Source organism: Larimichthys crocea, chromosome IX (assembly GCF_000972845.2).
Source record: "Larimichthys crocea isolate SSNF chromosome IX, L_crocea_2.0, whole genome shotgun sequence".
NCBI lineage: Eukaryota > Metazoa > Chordata > Actinopteri > Sciaenidae > Larimichthys > Larimichthys crocea.
In genome coordinates, this window is record NC_040019.1 from 6957742 (window position 1) to 6979946 (window position 22205).

The following is a 22205-nucleotide window of genomic DNA, read 5'->3' on the forward strand; positions in this document are numbered from 1 at the left end:
ATTCCCCCTCTCTCTGCTTCCTGTCTATCTTCAGCTGTCCTATCATTAAAGGCATAAAAAGGCCAAAAAAACAATCTTTAAAAAAAAAAGAATTACTATGCAGTCAGGTTTTGGGATTCAGCTACACTCAAGCTGTTCTAAGCTGATCAGTTGGGCAGACAGTGTTTTCAGTTAACCTCACTCTGCAGCCTGTCTGTGACCTTTCCCAGACACAGATTATCCCATTAGACTGGACTATGGTGTCTGCTTTGCACAAAAACTATGCTAATCACCCTTTCCTCTAGCACCACAAGGTCAAAACCAAGCATGCTCTCCAATGAACAGCTGAACAGTCATCATACATGTGAATAACTGTTTATTTGCTCTGATGTAGTCGTGCTTCCATTTGAATAATTCTTGACATCACAGGTAACAAGTGCATCAGCTCATATCCACACAATCAGTAATTCACATGTGGCAGCTAATCACAACAAATTAAAGGCTACTGCCTGCTGAAAGAAAAACAAAGACAGTATGGGACAACTCTTTTAGACTACTGCAGGTGGCACACGGGTGCATTAAAATGTTACATTCGCAAGCTCAACATTAGCAAACGTTGCATAACGTGTAATTGGGTTATCATCTGTTTTGTTTGACCACACGAGAGATAAATATCAAAAACATTTTATTTCCTCCCTCACACTTTTTTTTTAATTAAATAGTAAAAACACTTCACTACAGAATGCAATTATACACATTTTTCTGATAGGGCAATATTAATACTTGATACACGTTGGAGAACCTTCACAAAAGTGGATCCCACTGCACTGCTTTATCTCTAGACAGTTACTGCAGCCGATTCATTCTGACATTAAATATTGGTACAAGATGAGATGCTTTTAAACAAATGGATTTCAAGATATCTGTGCCAGATTGTCAGGCTGTAAACAGTGCACTTTATTATGCGATGTTTTTTTTATTCCACAACAAGTGGTGGTCTTTGTACATTCATAACACCCCCTGCAAAAACTTAAACAAAAAGCAACATGGATGAATTCTTTTCAGTAGGACTGACATAGCAAAAACTGAACAATGAAAAAAAAGATAATCACAATGCAGGCAAAACGTGTTACAGATCATTTTGTACTCAGAAGAGGGATTTACAGTACTCGGGCGATGGTTTATAAATGTACCAAGATCTACAGTAACATGGATAAAAGACAAACGGCCACAACATACTGCAAACTTGAGTGATGTCTGCTACAACTGAGAACAAAGTAATTTCTGATCTGAAATGGGACAACATAATTTATAACTCATATGAAATGTTAATGTGCATAAGTACTCTATGTTCATCTAAAAAGGGCATTGATTGAATGTGTCTCTGCAGGGTTGCCTTGCTGGTAAACCTAGGCCTAAGCTTACTGTATCTGAGGATTTGCGTGGTTGTTATAAGACACTATGCCCCAAATGCTGAAGGACTGGTTTGTCTTCAGAAGGCTGTTTTGTCAACGCTGGCAGTTTGGAACACAACAGGGCGAGATGGACAACGTGACTGTGCTGACACTAAAACACTGCACTCCCCGTAAAACACAAAGAGAAGCCCTAGAGGCTTCATGTTCAATTCTGTGGAAAAATGTCCCCACAATGGCAACATTTAGTTCGATTTTTAATCCATCATCATCATAATCTTGTTTTGAGATCACTCATGCTGCAAACAAACAGGAAGAGTGGCTTTAAATACATGAAATGAAGAAACATATTAGGAAGTGTTCCCCTTAGAGGCCTCAATTCTCCATCTGTTAGTGCTAGTGATAATGTTGACCAGAAGTCAGTCATAGCTATCACTCCATGTCAAATACTGTACAAGCATTTCGACAAGCTCTCACTGAAATCACTCCACAAACACTAATACAACGACGTGGCTGCCGATGGTCTGAACAGCCTTGTTGAACAATGAAAAATGAGACATGAACGTTAAAAATGGGAGAAACAGTGCTTTGGCAAAAGCGTCTCTACAATTAGGAATTTTGGCTCTTTGATCGTACCAATGGTTCTAAGACATACATCATTACCAGCGTTGGCAAAAAATGTCATGTGGCATACCTGGCTAAGCAAAAGGAGAGCCAATGCCAGCAGTCTGGGTGAACATTTCCATGGCAACATTTCCTCCAAAAGGACAGTACTGTAATGCTGACAACAGTACAGTATTACAGTACAAGTGTTCTTGTTAGATCTCAACTACAACCATTATAACCGTGTATATGGATGAACATACTGTATGCTTGTCTTTAAAGAAGGTTGCAACTTCCATTTGCAGTTCACACAATGTACCAAAAACATTGGCTGGAGGGTTTGGTTGGGGTTCGTGCCAACATAACCCCTGGTCTATAAGATATCCATCTCAAGCGTAGATCTGTCCAGGGCCGCCTGTGTGTGTGTTTTCTCCACTAAGGCGCTCCTGGCTCGGCTGGCGGTTGGTGTCACTGGATTTAATGACGCCTGCGTAGTCGTGGATCCCCACTTCCAAGTTCTTAGCCCTTAAGGCAGCAGTATGCAGCTTCTCCAGAAAATCAGGCATACCTGTCAGGCGCAAGGAAAAAGTCTCATTATTGTCATCAAGGCAGAACGGGAATACACAAAGTATAAAATACACAATGTCATTTTGTCACTGTTAATTAAATGTCTTTGGGTTTTGGACTTTTGGTTGGACAAATCGATAATGAAATATGATATGAAAATAATCCTTATGTTACAGTTTCAACCAGTGAAAATAGCTCACCGCTCGACACCATCCAGCTCACACAGTAACGGGGAAAGACAGTCTGAGGGTTGTCACTGTAGGTCAGCAGGTAATCAAATCCATTCTGCAAAAGAAGAACACACAAATCAAAGTCAGTGAAAGTTAATACAAAAACAGCACAGTGAATGTAAGTTCAATTAATTTGTGTAGAAGACATTCAACACAAACCTCATCAAAGGACTTGTGAGGGCGGATGACCATCTTTGACTGGTATGAATGAACTCTCACAAAGTCCTGAGTCTCTGGGACTCTGGGATGCTCCACAGCTCTATACAACAGTAAGAAATATACAAGATTAAAAAGTTACTCATGTATTAATGTGACAAAATAAAATATATTTGACTACAGAAACACATTATGTTTTAGTCTCACCTGGATACCAGGACCATCAGGTTGTTGTCTATGTCAACATCATAGCGGCGCACATACACATAGTCCCTCGAGTACATGGGATACTGTGAGAAAGGATTAAATATTAAAATAAATAACAGTCTGATGAACATACAGCAACTTGGAGAGTAGTTCCACTTGACTAACTGATAAGCAAAGGTCAATCATAGTTTTATCATACATGCACACAGGAAACAACAGAAACTCACAGGAAAATGTGTAGCCCAGTGCACAACTTCAGAGCCTGTACTGGTATCTCTGTCCACCACTTCAAGCTTGATAACCAGAGAATCCCATTTCTTCCTGTACTCTGTATCCAACTGGGGGAAAGGAGAAAGTATAAGTCAAGGGTGAGGTTAAGCTTAATATAGCACATAGAGTGAGAGAGCAAGCTTTTGTGCTGAACACGTGCCGCGCAAACACGCTGGTTGTGCAAGAACAGCTGGGCATTGGAAAAAAACAAGCTGCCATCAATTCAGAAGTCATAGACAGTGCATTTACATTTGAAAAGTCTGTACCTGTACATTGAAGAACTGTCTTGGGGTGACATCATTATAGGAGCCCAGCACTACAAGTAAAACATAAATAAAGGAGGTTGAGTCTTGGGAAAAAAAAAAAAAAAAACATACCAAAGAAACAAATTTACTTACCACCAAGTGCCAGGAAGAACCCAAAGTACAAAAGTAACTCAGAGAAAGTGGAATGTGTGCTTTATCTGCATTTGACTGGTTACACATGTGTGATTGTGAGTTGGCTGACCTCTGTATTCGTAAAGGTGACTGTTGGGTATAGGACGTTTCCACACTTTGAAGTCTTTCTTCTCCATCACAACTTCCCAGCCTTGGTCCAGCTGTCCAGCCACTGTCCCTGAACCTGTGTTTAGACATTTTACGGCATCCAACGCCTGCAGTTCAAGTGCACACCTTTAAAAAAAAAAAAAGATAAGGACATGTTATTCAGTATGCTCCAACAGATGACATAACCAACCATAGTCACATAAGTATGAAATGCTACACTGTACATACAGATAGATGACAAATTATAGAAACATGATGGGTTTGGGTAAGGTGCCGATCCACCACTCTGCTCTGTACAAAAGTATCTGTATTTGTAACGCATCTCTACTAATTTATTCTGGTATCTCCTGTCATTTATGATCCAATCTCTAGGCACAATTACATCCAAATGTGCATTTAAATAAAGATGTTTCAAACCTGCGAATTTCCTCATCTTGAATCTTCTCATTATCCCACATGAAGACACCAGCCAGGGCAGCTACAAGTTTCCCAGTCGGGGCGTGCTTGCTCTGAAATCTGCGCCATATGTTTCCCACCAGGGTCCACCTTGCCCGCTCGGAGTACAGGTTGGAGTAAAGCTCACCGATCTGACACGCACGCCGGAGCCTCTGTCCGGTCACAAAGCCGCAGTGGTCCGCAAATATGGAGAGCAATCCTTTCCTCTTTTGGCCAGATCTGGCAGCGGCCTCGCTGGCACCGACACTTGCCCTCTGGAGCCAGGACAACAGCAGGCCCACGCTCCTGCCCAGCCACGGGTGCTTCCCTCTGCCCTCCTCGACAGTCCGCCTGACTGACCTGCTGCTCTGAAGCCTTATCGTAGTGACACCGATCTCACAGATCGGACGGCGGGGCACGGAGTGAAACATGACAGCTCTGACCGTGACCACTTCCCCCAAAGACACAAGCTGAAGTTCAAGTAGCTAGCTAACGGATTTCGCAGCCAAATCTAATGGTCTGCAGTGCTATGCGCAATGCATCACCTTTAAAACATGTAATAATTATGACTTCTGGCAGGCAAAAGTCATAATTTTACTCCGGTTGTCACGTTAGTTATCGAGCACGCGACATTAGCACCGTTAGCACAAACGTTAGCTAACGCTACCTCCGTTAACTGTGGTGACACGGTCAACAACCACTCGACAGCGCCGCACTTATTTATTAATTTAACCTCTGATACCGTCACTGTGAACCATATATTCCACTGTAGCTGTGACACAATGAGCTACCCGTGTACCTGTGCTGAAGACAGCCTCGCGGTTTCAAACTCCTGCAGCACATTTGACCTCGTCTTGCTGCTACTACTAGCTATCGCACGCCCACTCCGAAAGCCCGCCTTACAAGACCGCACAGCGTGCGCTCATTGGTCGCTTCTTATCCCATGACAGTTTGTGATTGGTCCTAGCGGCTGCCTGTCTTAAATGGAGCCGCTTAACGTTTCTACCAGCTTCTTCGCTGAACTGGGATCAGATTCTGTCCGGGTTAACTGCTATAGTTAAGTAGGAGGAGGTAGATTACAAACCTTATCCAGGATCAGTGTCTGCGCATGGCTAAACACGCACAGGAAGTTAGAGTCGCCCCCCAGCGGCGCTGTCTAAATCCAAAGTCACAAGTATTCTCACCACGTGTGTTTGAGTTGAGATGAACTGCTAGAGACATTGACAGTGTAAAGGTTAGAGCTGTCAGGAAATGATGAATGACAGCAGTTAAACTTGTTTATTTGTTGTTGTTGACAAATTGAACCTATTGTATTGACTGGAATTATATCAACGTGTGCTGTTGATTAAAAACAATAAGTTGTTCTTGCCTGTAGTGTAGTTTGTAGTGACCTTGATACAGTTTCAAAAGGCATTTGTCCCAAACAAATTACTTTGAATGTGTTGTCTCACTGCGGAAAGAAGCAGTGATTAATTACTACTAATTGCCTATCTATCTATCTATCTATCTATCTATCTATCTATCTATCTATCTATCTATCTATCTATCTATCTATCTATCTATCTATCTTCATATTCTGTACATATAGTGTATTCATATCTAGCTGTTTATTCTGTATATAATGTCAACCAATATAATCACTTGTATTGCACACCCACCCACGCTATATAATTATTGTTAACACTGTTCATACTGTAAATACATAACACAATATCATTAACCCACACTGTATAATTACACTAATAATTACTTTTATACTGTAAGTGCTGCTGCACACGCTGTATATATGCTAGTGCATTCATTTCACTCTGTCCATACTGTTAATACCGTTCATATCTTATAACATATTCATATTTTTTGTTATTTATACTGTTATTTATATATCTTTGATGCTAAGCTGAATTTCATTGTCTCTGTGCTGTAACAATAACGTTGTTTAAATATGTCTAACACTTACTCGATTGGAAATTTAGTGGATTAAGCGACATTGGAATCATACAGAAAAAAAAAATACATAGGCAGAGAAAGAAATCTTAATTATTAAAATGTATTTAGAGTAATGCACGCTAGGTGGCGCTGTCTAACCGTGAAGAGATGTCTAGAATCCTGCATATCTAATAAAAACTGAGTTCTTTGTCCAAAGGTTAAAAAAAGAATACACAACAAAGCTTTACATCAGACAGTGGTTTCTCTGCACTTAACGCCAAAGAGGCTCTTTGATGTCATTAGGCTCCCAAAGAATCAATGGAAGCAAAATCTTAATGCATTGCATTTTCCTTTGTCCAGCTCTGTCACTTAGTCATTCAGCCATTCATTTAGTCATCTTGTGCATTCTAACATGTAAAAACCTTTTATAAAAAAACAGGTTAAAGGTAAAGAAATAATCCAAATGTGATTACACTGTCATTATATTGATAAAGTACAGGTAAGTGTAACAAAGGGATGGGCTTGATTCATCACATTTTATTTGAAGTCACGTGTGTCTTGCACATGAAAGCTGTAAAGGTTTTCAGTGTCATAAGACCATGAGGCAAGATGTTTTAAAAAAACAAGAGCATGTGCCTCTATGTCATGTCTATTTCATTTTACTTATCTCTACAAACAAATCCATGTTAGTTTTCTGACTGCTTTAGGGAGTTATAGTTAGAATATATATATTTGTGTGTATGCTCGTGTATAGGTATATATTGTTTTATTTTATTCTATTCTAAATGAAACTATTTGTATATATGTTTTTTGTGCATGAAGGAACTCCAACTTACATTTTACTGTGCAACCTTGTGCTGAAAAAATACCAAATAAATAACCTTGATTCTTTGATTTACATTCAGGATGTGTAGTGGGTTACACTGCATCACAAAGAAAATTGTTATATCAGGTGTCCTTTCTGTGAGAATGATATATTTGATTATTATGACATGAAGTTAAAATGAAGCTGCCACACTGTAATTTCGAGCAGGTGTGAATTAGGTCATATCTTATCCAGGACTATTAGTGTAAAAGCAGCGAAAAAAACAAATAGCATCAGTAAACATGAATTATTTTATGACACATCTAATTTATCTAATCTTTTATTAAGTAAATGTCACTTTACTGCGGCTGGCTTGCTGATAAGGGAGTTAACAGTGAGGTTATTATGAGTGGGAGTCTGTTGGAGTCAGTAGGGAGTTAAATAAGACGCAAATTGCGAAGAATAGAGTTTCTGGGAATCGCGAATATACAACTCCCTGACTGAGTAGTACCGAGCGTAATGAATCATTATGCAATCGCCACTCCCTTCTTTGTGAAATGCTGCTTTCATGTAAGGATCGTAGTCGCAAGTGATTACGACCGACCCTAAACATGGCCCAGTGGATGTAGGAGAAGAGGAAATTTTCCATGATCCTCAAAAGAAATGACGTCAAGTAGAGAGAGAAAGACAATGGATTGAAAAGATTATACATTATATGGGCTGTTTTTACAACATTGTCCCACGCAAAGTGGTGTGTTCACTGCTTTCCTCGTTGCTGTTATGCAAATACAAAACATGTTTTGGGCTAAACAGTTCAGCCAAATCAGCCAAAGATAATTTGCTATGCTTATTGGGCACTTCTTCCATTCAGCATATCACGTCTCCCTTGGACATAATAAACCAACATTCACCAAAGAAAACCACTTTTGTTAGAGGATGAATGTTGTTATCATTTCCGGTCGGATGCGCTTGAAAGAAGTCTTCTGTGATGCAGTTAACATCACTACCTCTAGGTGTTTTTCTGCACTGTTTTTTTAGGGACATTGTTTCCCCTTGTTTACCCGTGGTTACTAGGGGCATTTGTTGTTTGTGACTAATATATGTGGTTTTTTTTACTGTCATGTTATGTTGGAAACATAATAATTTAGGTCATGTGTATGAATAAAAGCATCAGTCTTATGAAAAGAGGCAGTGGTTGAAAAGATATTGAGTAGTAGTATTCTTTCCTGAAATAAAACTACAACTGTATAAAAATACTGTATTACAAGTACATTCAAATGTTAATTATGTAAAAATAACCTATATACTAAGTGTTAACAGTAAATGTCCCCAGAGTATCAAAAGTGGGAGAAATGCCTCGTCAGTATTATTATATTTGAGCCACCCCATTTACATACATAAGCGAGCTATAACTTTAGAAATACCTTTGAATTTAAATAAAATGCAGTCTTGTACAACAATAGCATCCACCAAGACCTCAATTATAAACATAAGGTAGAGATATTACATTTCTGACAGCGTCAACACAAACTGTACAATTTGTACTATACCAAAAAAAGTACAATTTAATTCTATTTATACTGTATATATCTCGCGCCACAGTAAAAACAGTCTGTCTGTTTTGTGTTTGTATTACTTGCAACACAAGAATTTCCCTTCGGGGGGTCAATAAAATAATCTATCTATTTACCTATGTCGATTTATGGTAGAGTTATTATATTGGATCACAGTGGATTGTGCTTAATGAATGATGGCTTGTCGGTGTAACCTCCTCTTAAATGTTGCCAAGCAGAAGTATAAAGCAGCATAACATGTAAAATACACGTACTTAAAAAAATAACAGTGTTTATAGTGATATATTCCTTCAGTGCATGTACACCACACACAGCTATACAGTGACGTATGTACAAGTCAAGCGTCCTAATACTGCAGATATCAGTTTAATAGTGCAGTAATATGATGTTTTAGTAGCGGTAAGTGTGTCTTACTATAAGTAAAGTAATATAGAAACGGGGATAGTAGAGTATATAAAGGTTTAGTTGTGAAGTGGGACGGACTCACTGAGTAAAAAAGGGCGTGGGCGGGGCTTAGTAAAGGGTATGTCCAATAATAAAAGAGACTGCCTGTTCCGTTTCACCGGCACGAGCGAGTTCTACACACACGACATGCGGCAGCGGAGCTCATTCAAACTGAGACGTCTCTGAGAAAAACGGATTTATTTCACATCGAAACACAGAGAGAGTCGCGAATAGATTTTCTTTTCGGCGTAGTCACTTTATATATTTTTTTAAATCGTACGGCAGCTTTTTGTGTGCAGGAGATTCATAATTATAATTTTTTTCCCCCATTATCCCGCGCGCGCGATCGTTTGTTAACGTCTGTGGCGCGCGCTAATTAGCTTACTGGCTAGCAAGTGCTATTCTTCCCAGGACTGAAAACTGCACTGTGTGGTAAGTTTTATTATTATTATTATTTTAAACCTGTCAAAAAAAAAATACAGCTGTCAGCTTAGTCGCTTAATGTCATAACTAAGATTTTAACGTCACCGTTTAATATAAATGAACTGCTAACGTTAGCCGGATAGTGTTACGTATACAGCACTAATGACATCTGTATGTTTAGATAATGTTCTTTAAACGTTAACGTGACGTTGTCGTCGGTTGACACAGCTTGTTTGACGGACACGGATAAGACAGTTTGGGTTGTACGGTTAATTGTGACGTGCCGTTTAACGCCCGGCTCTAATACAAATGTTGAAAGCCGTCCTTTAGTAGTAGCGCTGCTGCTAAGCTAACATGAGCGGTGTTGACCATCTGTCCCGCGGACACCGGGTCCGGTTTGGATCGGGTCGCTCACACGAAGGTGACTGCCCGTCCGGTCAGCAGACCGGGAGCCTCCGCCACTGCTCCTGCGTGTGTTTCCCCTCATTGAGTTAACGCTACATCCGGGTGCGCCCCCTCCTTTTTTACGAAAACCCACGTCAACGTAATTGAAACTGATGATATCGGGCACAGTATCCTATTATAGCGGGGCTGTAAAGTCCAAATTAAAAGACTTAATGTCGAGTCTAGACTCGCCGAGCCGCTTCTGCTCTACATTATAGCGGCATTAACCCCGAGGAGGCGGCTCGTGGTCGGCTATGAATGGATGACGACACGTGCGCAAGCAGGAAGCCATTATAATGATTATAAGATAAGACACTCCTTATCTTTTTATGTTTAAGACTTCCCCCAACATAAACGACGACACGTCGTCTAAATAATGTCTGAGTTAAATTAGAGGACGCTGGCGTGGGGAAAAAAAAAAAAAAAAAAAAAAAATCCACTTTCTTCCTGCGACATCTACAGAAAAAATGGCTTCCCGTCGGCTTTTTGGAAGGGCAGCTATTAAAGGTCCGCCCTCCGGTAGTAGCGTGTGCTGGTGGTTTTTCCATGCGGCTTTCGATGAAAGTTGAATAAGAAGCTGCTTTTTTTTGTCCCCTCCGTGTGAAATCTTCCTGATTTACGTGCATTTGTGTCCCCTCCGTGTGAAATCTTCCTGATTTACGTGCATTTGTAGTTCTGTCAGTGTCTTTTCTGTTTGTTTCCACACGGCGAACTGTTATTAAAGCAGTCCTCTTTTCTGTCTTTTGTCTTTTCAGGATGTACCCCTGCTCATCTGCAGTTACAATTGCACAATGGCTGTCTGTTCACTCAGCTTAATAGCTCAGCACCAAAGCAACAGCAACAGATCTAGTATAATTACAGGATAGCAATAAGCCCACACTGTACTTTCTTGTTTACCTTTTTTTTTTACTTTGTTTTCTGGTCAGTGCCAGATAAACACATTACTTAAGTTTGCACTGCTAAATCTCAAAAATCCTGTTCCTAAAAAAAACAGGTGGGCCTAGAGAGAGAAATTATTTATTTTTATCATTTACCTCTTTATTTTACTAGCTGCTGCTTAGAAATAGCATTACATAATAAATAGCTATTTCGACAGGCATTAATTCCCTTTAAAATTGTGAAGTAATTCCCCCTATTGTCTACAATCATGGTTTCAACAACTGCAGCTGCAATAACACTGGCCGCCGCCACAATAGTGACCCATACTGCTCTGACAGAGTACATGTGGTTGCTGATTGTCGGCTTCATCATCGCCTTCGTCTTAGCCTTTTCCGTCGGTGCCAATGACGTTGCCAACTCATTTGGCACAGCCGTGGGCTCCGGAGTGGTCACCTTGCGACAGGCATGCATTCTGGCCACGGTGTTCGAGACGCTGGGTTCTGTGCTCCTTGGGGCCAAAGTGAGTGAAACCATCCGCAAGGGTATCATCGACGTGAACGAGTACAGTGGCTCTGAGCACCTGTTGATGGCTGGATCCATCAGTGCCATGTTTGGTGAGTATCAGTAGCTTATCTTGTGTGTAATTAGACCTGCGGTCATTGAACTCTCTGAATAGAGCTGGGTGGCACTGTACTTGGAACTAGAAAATGGAGCTGTCAGACCAATACCTGGGGGGAGAAATATCATTGAATCATTTCCACATAGTTGTTTTTGTCTGGGTTTTTTTTGTTGTTGTTGTTTTTTTTTTTTTTTTAAGTTTTGTTTGGAAAATTGTGTCAATGTGTCCTTTTAAAAGTCTGAAAACATCACATGGAAAACTGTGAGGTCAACCCGTCTGGTCTAACGTGATCTATTTATTTATTCTCATTAGGTTCTGCTGTGTGGCAGCTGGCCGCCTCCTTTCTTAAACTCCCCATTTCCGGAACACACTGCATTGTTGGTGCTACCATCGGCTTCTCGCTGGTTGCTGGAGGCCAGTCAGGAGTCAAATGGTTCGAACTCCTCCGTATTGGTAAGTCACGCGCTCGGATCAGCTGACCTAGAAATGTCCTCTGGTGTTTGGTTCAGTTGCATCACTGACTATATGAATGTGTAATGGCAGGGTGTGACCGGTAATGCAGTGTTTTCATAATACATTAGCTAGTGTTTCTATATCAACATCAACAATCCAGTGTTTATGAATAACCATTTTAATGTTAAGAGCTTAATCCACAAGATAAACAATACAAAATCTATTGGAGTGGTTGGTTGAAGTGAGCTGCAGATGGGGGAAGTTATTTGACATGTTCTCATGTCTAGTCAGAGTGAGAACATGAGTCAGGAATATACAAAGTCTAGCAATACTAATTTCACAAGTTATTTCTTACATTTGATTGCATTAGACGGTAGATTTCAGGTCTATGTTCCTCTACAGAAAACCCAAACATGATGTAAATCAGACTGTTTGTTTGCCCTCAAATAGTAAAACGTTTACAGTATTCAGTTGTGGAAATGACCTGGAATTTTATATTGAGGTCACAATAAGAACCCTTATTGACTGAACGGCTGAATGAAGTGTCTGCCAAAACAACCAGTGAATATCCATTTCAAATATTACATCTCCACTAATTACACTCTTTCTTGAATTTACAGTTGCTTCCTGGTTCCTGAGTCCCCTTTTGTCTGGAATAATGTCGGGCATTGTTTTCTACTTTGTGCGCATGTTCATCTTACGTAAGGTAAGCTGGCCGTCGAATCGTAGACGATATGTGTATTTGAGAGTGAGCCGAGACCCTTCTGGAGTGATGCCCTTAGATCGGTTTCGATACTACGAAAATGACATTGAGGAAATGCTTGTTAGAGAGTGAGAATAACGCAGCCATTCTCTGAAGCAGTTCCCCATTTGCATCACACAGCGAGGCTCAAATTACCACCATGCCCTTGTGTTGTGTTATCAGCTGTAACCTGACAGTAAAATGGAGCTGTTCTGGTCATGCAGTGGCATTTGTATTTCTGACTTGGTTCTCTGTTTTGTCTCTGTAGAAAGACCCTGTGCCTAATGGATTGAAGGCCCTGCCTGTCTTTTACGCCATGACTATGGGAATCAACTTGTTCTCCATCATGTTCACTGGAGCTCCGAGTGAGTATCATTGTTTGAGTCATTTTGCTCTCCCTGCCTGCCCACAGCCTCAGCTTAAAATAAACTGCTCCCTCAGACAGCTGGATGCCCACACATATTCCAGACTGAACCAGACTGTATTTACCATTTTCACAGAAGCTGTGTTTATTTTAACATGTTTTTCTGAGGCTCTCTTGCTTGTGGTTCTATGTGGGTCATAGCTGGAATGAAGTTTTAGAGCGGAGCACAACAGGGAGATGGAAATAAGATTTCACTTAACTCTTGACGTCACTGTCTGTGCCCTTCAGACATGAAGGAGGAAAAGAGAAGTAAAGAGGGTGTTTGAAATGGTCATAGCTGTCCACTGCCTGTAGTTGTATTGCTGCTCAAAATTTCTATGGTAATGCTCTGAATACTTGTTGGCTTTTTCATCTTCCAGAATCTCCCATTAAACGAGCAACTTTTGCTCCTTTGTTTTCTTCTCTCTACAGGACCTAACAGTTCAAGCTGGCCTGGGCCATTAAATGGCTACAACAGGCCAGAGTTTGTGCGCTGATGTGTGCATGCACATCAGTGGCACAGAGAGGAGATCACTTGCCGTTCCAACGTAGCCCATAACCCTGCTTAGTCAGGCACATTCTGTACAGTTGTGTGAAGTCCCTTTCACCCTCAACACACTGTACACGAGGACCTGTACTTGGGTACCTCACATGAAGAAGGTGCGAGATTGTATTTCAGACACCCTAACTAACTTACATCATCTTTTATTAAGTTGGGTGTAGCTTTAAGTGTAGAGTTTCATCTTATTTTTTATATAATCACATGGACATCATAGCATCCATATAAACTGCACAATGAGGGCAAACTGTCACCACAGTCATACAGGTCATCGTTAAAGCCTCAAGCCAGTTTAATATGGGCATAAATCATCGACCCTGCGCAATCACTTTCCCATAACAAGACACTGCATGAATCACAGCTAATTCAGTATCCATGTTGTTGTTGTTTTTTTATCGTCAAACTCATACATGTTTATTTGGGCCCAGTTTTGGATACTTTACTACACCAACAACAGCAGCTCATTAATGCTGAAATATGCACTGTAATGCAACAGTGGTATCTGCAGCCAACTAAGTATGGTATGTTTTGTTTTTCTGTGATAGGACTCAGTGTTCCTAAGATCTAGAGCCTATCATAGTGGTGCGATTGGACACCAGGCATCCCACAGCACATTCCTATACTCAATATATATACACCAGTGCCAAACCTGAAGTCAGCATGTGTATGCAACTTGCGCCAAAGAATTTGAGGGTCAGCTGTCGATCCTTTACAGATGGGCTTGGTGTGACTTGGCTTCTTCACACCTTTTTCCATAAATCACACTGCTGTCACTCCACTGCAGCCCATTCATTCAAGTGTAAATCTACACAGAAACAGAATTATGACATGCTCCCTACCCTCTTATGTCTGTCACCTGGACAAAACTTTATTTCTTAGTCAGTATAAAATGACTGTCAACAATTTTAGGCATCTCAGAGATACTAGGAACTGTTCCCTACGTCTGCAGACTTTGTCCTAATTTGTGTCTCTGTTGCTGGCCTTCAGAAAAATGCCAGTTTGTTTTCAATATTCAGGCCTAAACAGTTTTTTGTTTTTTGCATACCAGTGTATGTTTTAAAGTGCTGAGTGTCATAGTAACAGTGCATTGTGAGCCCCCTCATACCAACCTCAGTTGACAAACTTCAATGCATTTAGCTGGATACGAATTTTCTGCCTGGGTTACCATCTGAAAAACAAACACCCGGCGGCGTCTGTTGCTCTGGGGACACCAAACAGCTCCGGCTACATACCAAACAGCTCGGCTACATAAAACTGATACTCACATTAACCTGAGCCATAGTCCTGTAACAAAAGCTATTGTCGTGGTTGGATACTTGACTGAATGTTGGGCTTACAGATCCCCTTCAGTGCTAAGACTTAATGCAGCTGTCACTTAATCCTAATACTCCTTGGTAAGTGCTACACTGGATCCCAGACAAAAGTAAGGACAGCTAACCAAAGGCTCCTTGCCAAGTGAGTCATAAACTGCCACTTGACTGTTATTGTAATTGAGGTTGGTGGCAGGCAGCACATATAGTAGTGGAAAAAAACAACAAACCATGTTATTGTGTCACGTAGGCCATGGGATACAGAGGTTTCAGGGAGGGGTTTGGAACGTAGCCGTGGTTAAACTCAGTTTCCTGTCCAGTCCCATTCATCCCACTGCATGGCTGTGGTATAAACTCACCTCTTTTGTGTGGGAGTGTTTATCAGATTGCCAGACCTGGGCGAGTTTTTAAATCCCCTTTTTTATGTTTTGTAAGAAGATACAAACAAGTCACTGACAAAGAGTATTCACTTGAATGCTTAGAGGCCACCTTTTGTCTTTCTTTTTTTGCTACATTCCCCAGAGTGTTACTGCACAGTAATGGCTAGCTGAATCACACCTGTCTCTGAAAGTCTCACTACACGTGAACTAAAGTACTCCAGTGAATGACGGGTCTCAGCTGTTACAGGACCATCTTCCAGTTTTTCCTCCTGTGCCTCTCTAGTTACGCAATGGAAGCTCACTCCCTTCAGTACTAAATAAACATCAGTTAGGTGCTCTGCAGTCTCATGCTGCAGCGTGACTCAGTAAAGAGAGCGAGCACTGTGGACTCTGCCCTCAGATGAACACGGCGACCGAGACACTTATCGCTTAGCCTTGGCCCTCGTTTCCTTTTGTTTATCTTAAACTTCCCAAACAGTCCCAAACTAGTGGAAGTGTTTTTGTTTGTTTTCTTTAATTATGCACGGCCAAGGTCACCTCACCAGACCTAGTGGTGGTGTTGGAATTTTCAGCAGCTCTTGTTTTTGTTTTCTCCTAACCACACTGCTGACTTACACCCTCTCTGTATGACAAAGATGCCTGCTTCCCGAGGGAAATTTAGATAGTTTCTGCCAGCATGTGCTGCATTATATCTACCTCTGCTGCACTAGCTTTACTGCAGTCTTGGCAAGAAGCTGCCTTTATTGCTACTGCAAACCGCTCCAATGAATGACCCCCCCCTATCTTAAGTAGTGTCACCTTTTTAAGGAACTCATTGTCTCTATGCGGTGTTCACAGTGCATTTTGGGGTCATGTTGACATTTTGGCTCTTTAACCTTTTTCTGTTACATAAATGTTCACATCTATGGGTACACATCCTTTCCTAACTAAACTAAAACTAAAAAACTGCCACTAACTGTGGCAATGGAGGCAATGCACTCATGCTTGTAATGTTAACATCTAGAGCCAATCGATAACTTGCATGATCAGATGTCTTGAAAATGCCATCGCTGCTTCCCTGTATCTTATTTTCATGTCTTGGTTCGTGTTTTAAATAATTCAAACAACTTCCTCCTGATATGACCTCATGTTAACTTTTAAATGCTCTCTTGTTTTATATTTTACATAGTATTTCAGTCAACTTACTGTGTTATCCACTAAGGTAGCACTCGCTGCCTTGTTTTTTAAAACTGCCTTTCTCTATTTGCCTTTGTCCGATTGTGTCTGTGGCACCTGGCGGTCCTTCAGTGCTGGGATTTGACAAGATCCCGTGGTGGGGTACCCTACTCATCTCACTTGGCTTCTCTCTGGTGACCGCCTTTGTGGTCTGGTTTATTGTCTGCCCTCGCCTCAAGAAGAAGATTGAACGTAAGTCTCATTTTGTTTCTTTTTGGCAAGCCGATGACTCGGTTTTCAAATTCTGCTGACCACTGACAGTTCCCTCACTTTAAGCCACCGAACAAGCGAGGGATTTAGCTTTACACGTGTAACCTCAAACCCTATTCACACTCTGGGCTCATATTAATCCAACAAATGGAGCTCAGGGATATTTTGTCATAATGGAGTTGCTCTAATAAAAAAATCATCCGAAAATATTGTCACCAGTTTTTGTTATATAATCCTGGATTAGAGGAAAATCCCAAGAGCCATCTGCATTTACACATAAATAGTGTGGATTTGGTATTAACGGGGGTACATTATTTATTTGAACTTTCATGAATGTTTTGTACTTCCCTTTGTTAACAACATTGTGCCTTTTTATATTGTGTGGTCAGTGATATTGAACTGAAGTGCTGTCTCAGTAACCCAGAATCAGCAGGTTTATCTGACTAAGCGTGATCTGTCTGGATCAGCCAACATCCAGTAGACAAGCAGCCTAATTGGGTCATAGTGATCCACTAATTGGTCTTTACTTCCTTGACTAAAATAAGCCTGGGTTGACTTAAGGCGTTGACATGACATTTGCAGTGCATGTGTGGGGAGAATGCTGAGGTTGACGTGACTGCTTCAGCTCTGGCTTTGACCAGTTTGGATGATGCAATGTGGCCAACTGGTCAGAATACTCCTAGGATTATCACGTAGAAAATATTGGCACAAAGTATCTGATTCACTTTAAAACCACAAACAAATGTCATGTGAGCCACAGGCTGTGTCGACTCTTATCGTATTTCCTAACTTAAGCTGCTAGTGGTAGTATAAATATGTTCCTTGTAAGGTCATAATCCATTTATCTGATCCTTTTGAACGCAGTGGCTCACTTTTTGAGCACAGATAACGTTGCATTTATAGGACAAAGGTTTTTTTTGGCCCTCTGGTTATGCAATTCTTCCCTGCAGTTCAGGTTGGAACGAAAGACGTGCTGTACTAGTATTTCCCTGCTCTCCTGTATATGTTTGGGCATGATCCAAGCAATATCTCACCTCATCTTCTCCCCTACTAGGAGATAACAAGTCTTCCAGTCCCTCCGAGAGCCCCCTGATGGAGAAGAGGGAGCTCAGGGAGGCCCACTGTCCAATCCTAAAACAGACTGCCAAGGAGACATCTACACCTACCACACCAGCTGTCAATCAGGACCCCGCTGCTCAACCACAGGCTGCCCCTGAGGAGCGTAGGGTGGCGTTTGACATTGGAGATTCTGACGATGTTGACAGTAATAAAGAACGCAGGGTCGCGTTTGACATTGGAGACTGTGATGACACGGACTACAGCATGTCAAATGGTGGTAAGTATGCCAAGAAGCATTGTACATGGAATAAGTAGCTTTAGTCCTAATGTAACTCTTCTGCTATACAGTATCTAACCGTGAAACGACACAAATTAAGTTTTTTACATCTTTCTGCAGCTCCCAAAGAGGTTCTATCAAACAACAACCAGCAAGTCCAGCACAGCAACGGCTCCACAAACTCTTCCAATCAGGTCCAGTTCAACAACCAGGTTCAGTTCAACAACAGGCCAGCACAGATCCCAAGTAACGGTTACAGCCAGTATCACACGGTCCACAAGGACTCTGGCCTCTACAAAGACCTCCTGCATAAGCTTCACCTGGCCAAGGTTGGTGACTGCATGGGCGAGGGCAGTGACCGACCTATCCGGCGCAACAACAGCTACACCTCCTACACCATGGCCATCATCGGCATGCACGGAGACTTCAAGCATAAGGAAGGTGAATTCCGTGCAAGCGAGGATGGCGACAAGGGCTCAGGGTCAGGTGGTCAGGAAAGGAAGCGTATTCGCATGGACAGTTACACTAGCTACTGCAACGCCGTGGCAGAGCACACGACTCCCGAAGCTCTGGTGGAGACTGACGTGACACTAGAAATGGGGAAGGAAGATGCAGGTAGTAGCCAAAGCTCTCTCGATGAAGATGGGCTTGATGCGGACAAGCCAGAAGTCTCAACTCTCTTCCAGTTCCTCCAAATTCTCACCGCCTGTTTTGGATCTTTTGCACATGGAGGCAATGATGTTAGGTATGCAGACTTCTTCACCATGTTATTATTTAGTCATCAGGCGATGATGTGTTACTATGAGTCAGTAGGCTTGTTTTAACTTAAGTTCAGCTTAGCGTCAGAAACTTTGACCAATGTTGAATTACTACATCTTTTCCTCTGCAGTAATGCCATTGGACCGTTGGTAGCCCTGTGGCTGGTTTACAGAACTGGCAATGTGAATTCGAATGAAGCCACACCCATTTGGCTGCTGCTGTATGGAGGCGTGGGCATCTGCGCTGGACTGTGGGTGTGGGGTCGCAGAGTGATCCAGACTATGGGCAAAGATCTTACCCCCATTACCCCCTCAAGGTATAGACTCCAGACAGTGTTTCTCCTCAGCCATAAAACCACATCCTCCTCAGACGTTACCATTCTTTGAATTTAGCAAGCATGCTCAGACACATCCACCTGACAGGCATGAGTGTTGTTTTTATTTCCCTGCAGTGGTTTCAGCATTGAACTGGCCTCAGCCCTGACTGTCGTGGTAGCCTCTAACATTGGCCTGCCTGTCTCCACCACCCACTGCAAGGTAAGCTGGTCAAACACTGTGGTCAGGGAGCTAGACTGAGACACGGGGGAAGAGACCGTTTAGTATGAGGAAGGCTACAGTAAACAGGAACTGTCTGGTAGTCGGTCCAAATCCGGATCAACTTCCTTCATAATAAAATTTAACATTTTAGGTATGCGGACGGATAGATGATAGGATTTATCTGAGTACTGCTGTGTTTTTTCAGGTGGGCTCTGTGGTTGCAGTTGGATGGTTGCGCTCAAGGAAGGCGGTAGACTGGCGTCTGTTCAGAAACATCTTCATGGCGTGGTTCGTGACTGTGCCCATCTCCGGCCTGATCAGTGCCGCCATCATGGCTATCTTCAAGTATGGCATCCTGAAAGCGTAGGGCTACACCACCACCACCCCGAAGCAGGGGAGGAGAAAGAATAACCGCTCCAATGCGCACCCAGGAGAGTAAAGAAGTGAAGTTGGAAGGCCAAAATATATCGCTTACCTCAAGCCAACAACTTTGGAAGAAAAAGGAAAAAAAAAATCTAGAAGTGTTTGAAAGGACTTGTGATATGGGCCTGTGGTTCTTGACTGCACCATTTTCAACCTAGAATTTGCTGTTCGTTCCAGTTGGGCCACATTATTTCCAGTGGAAGGCTTGCATTTCTTTATCACTTGCATTTTTCATATCTCATCATTCTGTAAAGAGTTAATCGAAACCATCAGATGATTGTTTTTGTTGTTGTTTTTTTCTAATACTCATTATTCTTTTTTTTTTCTTTCTTTTTTTTACTTTACTGCAATTATGTATATACAACCATGCTCTGTTTTTAATTTTGTTTTACACGTTAGAAAGAAATGAACAATTAAAATGCAGTATTAGCTATTTGCAGATGTAACTCCCCAGTCATAACACATGCTGAAAGTAATGTAGATGCAAAAGGAGTATTTTTTAAGGTGGAAAAACAAGGTTATTGGTGTGTATGTGCATGTTTTGTTTTGTTTTTTTCTCCCCCACAAGTATTTGTTAATATCTGGATTACTAGTATCCCCTAAATTAGTTTTTCCTTTCTCCTGTTGGAGAACACAATTGACTAAATTCAGAGGTGTTGGTGACGGGTGTTTTCTACCAAACTTACAGATTATGTGACCACATTCACGGGAGCTGCAGTTTTGTCTTTTACGACACACTATTACCTGAACAGTTTACAATGGTAGAAGCACTAATTTTACACACTGGACCTGCAGTGATGAGTGAAATACTGTATCAATAGCAAAACAGGAAATGACAAAAGCCCTAATCGTTTAAATCAACGGTCTATCTGCAATTCTTTCATCAGAATCTCCTGAGGCTCTACTTTCACGATCAGCACAGACGGGACTGCCTGATATCACTTGGTTACTTGAATCTTTCGAAATGTAACGGCAGACCGTCAACTAAAGCAAACAAGACCTTAAGTCTCCTGTTAAAACTTGATTGCATCATTCTTGATGGTTTAAATGCTTTAGGTCTGCTTCAGCCTTGTTTTTTTTCTAGTTCACCTTGTATCAACTACTTTCCAGTCTGTTTTTTCTGTGATTTTTATTTTTATTTTGCACCCACCTAGATGTTTGGGTTGTTCTAGCTTTCCTCTTTATCTCCACGGCCCCTGAGATTCTGAATGAGGTTGTAAATCAAGGAGGAACGGGAACCTGGAACTGGAAGTTATTTAACGGGTGGTTTGCGTTTAGCAGATGCTTGTTTGAATGAGGGCGGACGTGTTGCATGCCACCATTGTGTGGTCATTTGGCTGCAGTACTAAATGCATTTCAGACCTATATAGATGCTGTAGTTGCCTTAATTGTTTTATTTTCCTTAGTACCAAAGAAAAGAACTTTTTTTTTTTTTTTTTTTGTCTTTTTTAATGCACATCAACATACTCTAGTCTACATTTGTGGACTAAAAAAAACAAATGGAAAATAAAAATGGGAAAATACTGGTTGTTAAACTTGTTTTGTTTTTGGACACAACACACAAATATCAAAGTAGCTTCATACCGTCATATTACATGAAACACAACGGGACACGGGTTATACATATAGGTGGAATAGTTCCCTTTTTATTGACAGGAAGTTGGGTGCAGCTCAGGCACTGGGTGATGAATCAGGATCACATGCCTCCTGTGCTTTCTCACTCCAGTACATCTGTGACGCAGGGACAGACAGAGGATTCCTTTACGCTAGCTTTACATTACACAAACACACCACAATTCAGTAGTTTTCCAGGGAAGCGCTCTAGGTTTTTCTGATATGATTCACTCCTGCACAGGTACTGATGAATGATGACTGCGGCAGCACAAAGCTGCTCTATCCTCAGGGTTACTGCTGCTTCTGATTTATTTTGCCTTGTACATGAAAATTTTTGACTCTTCTAACCTCGAGAGAATCATAAAAATGACCTTTATCGTTACATCAATATCCTTACATCCATTTTAAAACTATCCTTTCGGCATCTTTTAGGGCAGGGACAGTGCATCCTTGGTCCTAAAATAACCAGAAGCAGATGATACAGTATAAATCAAGCACAATAAGCACCTGGGGACAGACGTCTCAGAGTGCCCTGGATTCTTGTCCTAGATTTACTCACATACAAGGAGGACCACGTTCAAATAAACAATCCCAGCATCTTATTTTTGAGGTCAAGCTGTAAACACATTTTGTCATATCTGTGGTGACTCCAGTGTCTCTCCAGAACATGTGTTTCAGATGTTTGGATATGTTAAAAATACCAGTTCTTCAGTTTTTAACAGGCAGCCGACTTGTAAATTTGTAATT

At 41.4% G+C, this 22205-nt stretch overlaps 2 protein-coding genes across 2 annotated transcripts; one reads left to right on the forward strand and one right to left on the reverse strand.

Moving 5' to 3' along the window:
- Nucleotides 1–647: 647 nt before the first annotated feature.
- On the reverse strand, nt 648–5372 carry stard7 (StAR related lipid transfer domain containing 7). Its single transcript, XM_027282180.1, has 8 exons — nt 4387–5372; nt 3932–4095; nt 3691–3740; nt 3382–3492; nt 3155–3237; nt 2951–3050; nt 2762–2846; nt 648–2562 (listed from the first exon to the last, which is right to left on the reverse strand). Exons 1-8 carry the CDS (start codon nt 4833–4835, stop codon nt 2384–2386), a joined length of 1221 nt encoding a protein of 406 aa, XP_027137981.1. The 5' UTR covers nt 4836–5372; the 3' UTR covers nt 648–2383.
- A 3886-nt stretch (nt 5373–9258) lies between these two features.
- On the forward strand, nt 9259–20928 carry slc20a1b (solute carrier family 20 member 1b). Its single transcript, XM_010736434.3, has 11 exons — nt 9259–9585; nt 10776–11513; nt 11831–11971; nt 12592–12677; nt 12982–13078; nt 16653–16772; nt 17845–18126; nt 18247–18871; nt 19016–19201; nt 19337–19421; nt 19627–20928. Exons 2-11 carry the CDS (start codon nt 11168–11170, stop codon nt 19786–19788), a joined length of 2130 nt encoding a protein of 709 aa, XP_010734736.2. The 5' UTR covers nt 9259–9585; nt 10776–11167; the 3' UTR covers nt 19789–20928.
- Nucleotides 20929–22205: the final 1277 nt, after the last annotated feature.